The sequence below is a fragment of the Amphiura filiformis genome, chromosome 11, assembly GCF_039555335.1.
Source record: "Amphiura filiformis chromosome 11, Afil_fr2py, whole genome shotgun sequence".
In the NCBI taxonomy this organism is placed as follows: domain Eukaryota; kingdom Metazoa; phylum Echinodermata; class Ophiuroidea; order Amphilepidida; family Amphiuridae; genus Amphiura; species Amphiura filiformis.
The window spans coordinates 8511899-8517045 of NC_092638.1; the positions used below are offsets into that span (position 1 = coordinate 8511899).

Below are 5147 nucleotides of genomic sequence, written 5' to 3' on the forward strand. Positions count from 1 at the left end.
GATCGCGGATGGTGAATTCTCAAAATGGTCTGCCAAAAATCGCTTGCCCCTCCCCCCTTGGCCGTGCCCAAAAAATGTTTGCCCCCCCCCCCCTTACACATTCAAGATTTTGGGGAACCCAAATTTAAAACCTCATATTATAATAGGCCTAATGCGAGCGCAGGAAAATTTGCATATAGCCATATTATTTGAACGTGTTCCTATTATTAATGTTTTCCTTCATCTTGTTAGAGCGTACTTATAAAAACGGTGCCCAAAACATATGTGCCCAGAATCGCCCCCTACAACCTGACAAAAATGCTTGACCCCCCCCTTTCAACCTGCCAAAAATGCTTCCCCCCCTTTTTTCCCTCCTATAATTCACCACCCCAGGTTGCACATAATTATTTTACCACCCCTAATCAAAATGTTCTTCCTTAAATATCTGCCAAGTTTTTCAGTTACAATTATTTAGGAACAGGAATGAATATCACACATTATTATATTTTTTTTCCTGTTTTTACATTGTTCATTCCAAGTCTTGAGCAGGCACAAATAGAATTAAGTATTTATAATTATCATAATTTTTATACTTTCTTGAAATCAATCTATACTTAAAATGTTGAAAGAATACATTTAATTATCTGTTGTTTTTGTTTTTGTTTTGCTTTGTTTTTTGTTTTTGTTGTTGTTGTTTTTTCATTATTTTGTACACAATTCGACTGTGATTCTGTACATGGGTCTTTATTATTTTGTGCAACATAGGGGCCTATGTTATTTACTTTAATATAAGAATCAGCAAAATAAAGATTTTAATTATAGTTGGGAAATAGGTGAATATAATCCAAGGTTGGCCATTATACATGTAAGGCGTACTGGCAAAATCTAGTAAATTCATTTACCGGCGTGGGCGGAAAATACCGGATAATACCAACATATGATGCCACATATAGGGACTTAAAAAGCTTCAAAAAAGGATGTTAACTTGGAAAAAGTCTGATATAGTGCGTAAATTCGGAATAAAAAGTTCCCAAATGGGCTGAAGATAAATAAAATGTGGAATTTTTGACTTATAAAAGAAGGAATTCAGGCAAAAGAATGAAAAGTTGCATCTCTGATACTGGAAATATACTGGGACCCCGGACTGGGACCTGGGAAGTACTTGTGAATAATTATTAAATATATTAGAAATGCTTGGTCAAATACCGGTTTGGCAATACTTCATGTTTTAGAAATAAAGCTTTGTTTATGTTTTTTTTAATTTTAAGCAAAACACATTTTCGTAACTATCAAATAATTTCAACACATTTTAGAAAATGCCACTACGGAAGCATCTAAGTGCCATCCGACTTGACGACATGGCGAGAGACACTTCCGTAAATGAATAAAACATTAAAAGAACATGATATTGCAGAAAAGACAAGGACTTTTACACTATATTCTATTATTTGATTTATTGCAGGGTAAATCAATAATTAATATCAAATAATTAATTCAATAATACAGAACAGAAAGCTTTTCTTTCTAAAAGTAATTATATCCAATGATAAATACAATGAGTTATCATGTTTGGACAGTGACTAAATTGAAAAATGCATTTATTTTATTAGTATTACATTATTCCACGGCGCGGCGTCTGAAAACCGGAGACAATTTAATTTTAACATTGTTTAGACAAGGTTTAATATCACCACTCACATATATTTATATAACACTTTGTTAAATTATGATATCATGAATTGACTCGGACCGGGGGTCTCAACTTTGGTATGGGTGGCGATGTATACGGCTCCGACAAATTACCAGATTTTTAACCAAAAGTTGCCGAAAAAGTGACTCGAAGTCTCGTCCCGAAAATTATTCCAATTTTGGAACATTTTTGGAAATGTTACTAAAAAATTCTAAAAAGTAGACATACGAGTATTTGGAAAAAATTGGAGGAAACACCCTTTCTTAAACCAAAATTGTCCTGAAATTTAGGGCCTTTGATAAACCAAAATGGCTGAATACACCCGAATCTATGGCTGAAAATGCACCCGAATCTATACCGCACATCCCCGTTCCCTCATTTCCACCAAGAACCCCCCGGACTAAGGGAAAAGAACAAAAACTGGCAGTTTTCAATTACAGTGTGGTTTTCAATATACATGATATAATATCGTATCATTACCGGGTTCTCCACGAATACGTTCAGTGATATAATTCGTTAGTGAAGTTCTATCTCGGGAGCAATGGCTATCAACAATACTCTTGACAACTGCAGATTTAACAACTTTCTTGATTTAACCAATGAAGAAGTAGCACAGGAATATTTATTTACACCACTTGAAGATATTTTCTTTTCCGCGGTTCTACCTACAGTATTGTTTATATGTCTTATTGCTAACTTTGCTTTTATTTACACTGTTATCCGGGTGCCAAGTATGGGAACTGTTACTAACACCTACTTGTCCCACGTTGCAGCTGCCGACGTCATCTTCGTGACTCTCTCAGTCACAATATATTGTCACGCCTATTTCCAAACTCCAGTTCGTAATGATGTTAGATTCCGTTCGTTTTTCGGTTGCATGCTTACAGGGTGTAACAATAAAATTTGTACAATTTTGAAAATAGAATGACACAAGTATGCCGCCTAATTTTTGGTTTGATATTAATATGTCTATCAAGATAATTTCTTTAGCCACCAGAGAAGCTTTGTTCCAATAAAATCGTAGGTATGCAAGTGAAGGTATAGCCAATTATGTAACCTAGCCTTAAAACCGCTTGGGCCACTTTTGCCTAAGTGTTACAAAAGTGACTGAATAGAGTTGAATGGACCAGTTGGACGGTGCTCTTATGATAGGTAGTTCTAAACAATGGGGTATTCGAGGTGGTAGGAATGATCACATTATAGAATATCTCCTTCAGTTTTGAAAGTTACAACTAAGCACTGACATAACAATCTCATTTACTAGCAATCGTGGCTGCAGCTCAAACTCTTCAGCCCCAATTCACGTTGGAAGAGTGTATTTTTATGGTTGTGACATTCGGTAGCACATGGAGTCAAGCAGAAACCATAAGATTGTTTATAGCTCATTTTCCAAACTCACGTCTTCCTTCAAGGCACACAGCTAAGTAATAATTGTGAGAAGTATGTAGAATTTGTTAACAGAAATGCTGGCAATAGTGGTTGCCCCAGCTGAACTTTATGTCAAAGTTTTATTGTTTTGTACTTATGGGCAAAAACTGTTCTTAGTTTTACCAATGATATCTCAGGGATATGAGAAATTACTTTATTTATAAGATAATTTGAAAGAAATTTCATGACTTCATTTATAGATTTTAAAGAAATATCATATTATTATTAAGTTCATGTTAATTATATGAAGAAACGCCACTTATAATTCTTTTGTGTCAGTTCTTTGATGTCCAATGCACGATAAGCACAATCAACGCGGTTCAAACTTGATATACGCTAACATGGCAAAAGTGGCCCAACACGTTTTGTGGACGATTTAATTAATCGGACATAACTTTTGAACCAAAGCTAGTAAAGAAACCAACTAAACGTCTTCTTTTAGCCAAGATATTACTGAGTCTATTGCATATAACATTTGTGCCCTTACTCTTTTAGTTTTTTCCTGAGAAGTCAAAATGCAATTGTACAAATTTTATTGTTACACCCTGTACATTTCATTCCGTCTTGATGACTTATTTCGTTTCCTTATTTCTTATCACTTTTGTGACAATTGAAAGATATTACGCAATTTGTAGACCGCTACAGCATCGAATTGTAGCCGGGAAATCTCGTACGAATAAGATCATTGTCGCGTCCTGGATGATGGGCGTCTTCTTTGGCGCTTGTGTGGCACCTCGATATTCCGGATTTGTAACATTCTGTGTCCAATGGCCCGATAGTGAAGAATTCCACAATTTGCCCGAGACGATTTATCACTGTGTAGAGGTACATCCAGATGTATACCTCTTTTCGGAAATCACCCAAACTGCTCCTCTTTTCCTTGCTATGGTTGCCAACATCTTCATGTACAGTAGCATCATCAAAGCTCTTAGTCAGCGACCAACATCAACCAACAATTCAGATGATGCCACAAATGCAGCTCAGCAGCAGCAAAGTCAACGTGTTCGTAACCAGGTGGCTCGACTTCTTATCATCAATGGGACTTTGTTTTTTCTCTGTCAGGCACCGTTCCGAATCGTGTCTATTCATAATATGATGGTTCATCATGGAAGATCGGGACTTTTCAAAAGTGAGCAATACGGTGCCATGTTAGTCATCGGTAGATGCCTAGTTTTAATCAACTCGTGTGTGAATCCATTCGTTTATGTAACAACAAGTTCATTTTATCGTGAAGCATTTTTCAAAGCCTTTCGATGTGGAAGTGCCAACTCGAACCATTCCTGCTCTTCTTTGTCTGATAAAACGCAATCTATCTACGTCAAACAATAATACAGCCACGCAGTCAACAAATCTGTTAACTCATCGACACATTATTTTGATTTAAAATGAAAATGTTTAAGAAATAGGTAACAATATAATCTTAGATTGTGGAATCATCATATTTGTCGCTTGTACCTCACAATTTTGGATTCCGTATTTAATTATTTGTTTATTTGATTGAATGAATTATTTATAACATTCGGCCGAAACCAGGCAAATCCCAATAGTGCTTAGAGTGTACTAAATTAAAGGGATGTCAACCAAATATAACGAGACAGGGATATAGAAAGAGTTCCGATTTTAGAAGCAGGAGGAAACTCAGGGCACCCGGAGAAAAACCTACGAGGACGAGCATGGATCGGCAACCAAACTCACGTGGGGAATTGAACCCGAGCCGCAGTGGTAAGAAGCGAGTGAGAGGACCACTGCACTAAACCTGTCCTCCTTTATACTACGCCTGTGAAGAATTCCAAAATCTGCGCCACGCGATTTATTACTATGCATCCATATATGTACCTATTTTCCCGAAAATCACCCAAAACTGCTCTTCTTTTGCTTGTTATTTGCTAACATATGTACATATATGTACATTGCACACCGACATCGCCTGGCTAATAATTATTTGGTGCAGCAGAGACATTAAAATGAATACACGGGATCGATACACGTGAATTGCTATGCACGATTTTGATATCAGACGAAAATCTTCGGATCACTGGGTTAGAAAATG

General features: G+C 36.4%; 1 protein-coding gene across 1 annotated transcript; it reads left to right on the top strand.

The window, feature by feature from the left end:
- Positions 1-2210: 2210 nt before the first annotated feature.
- LOC140163449 (neuropeptides capa receptor-like) lies at positions 2211-4426 on the top strand. Its single transcript, XM_072186763.1, has 2 exons — positions 2211-2511; positions 3654-4426. The coding sequence occupies exons 1-2, from the start codon at positions 2211-2213 to the stop codon at positions 4424-4426; spliced, it is 1074 nt and encodes a 357-aa protein (XP_072042864.1).
- Positions 4427-5147: the final 721 nt, after the last annotated feature.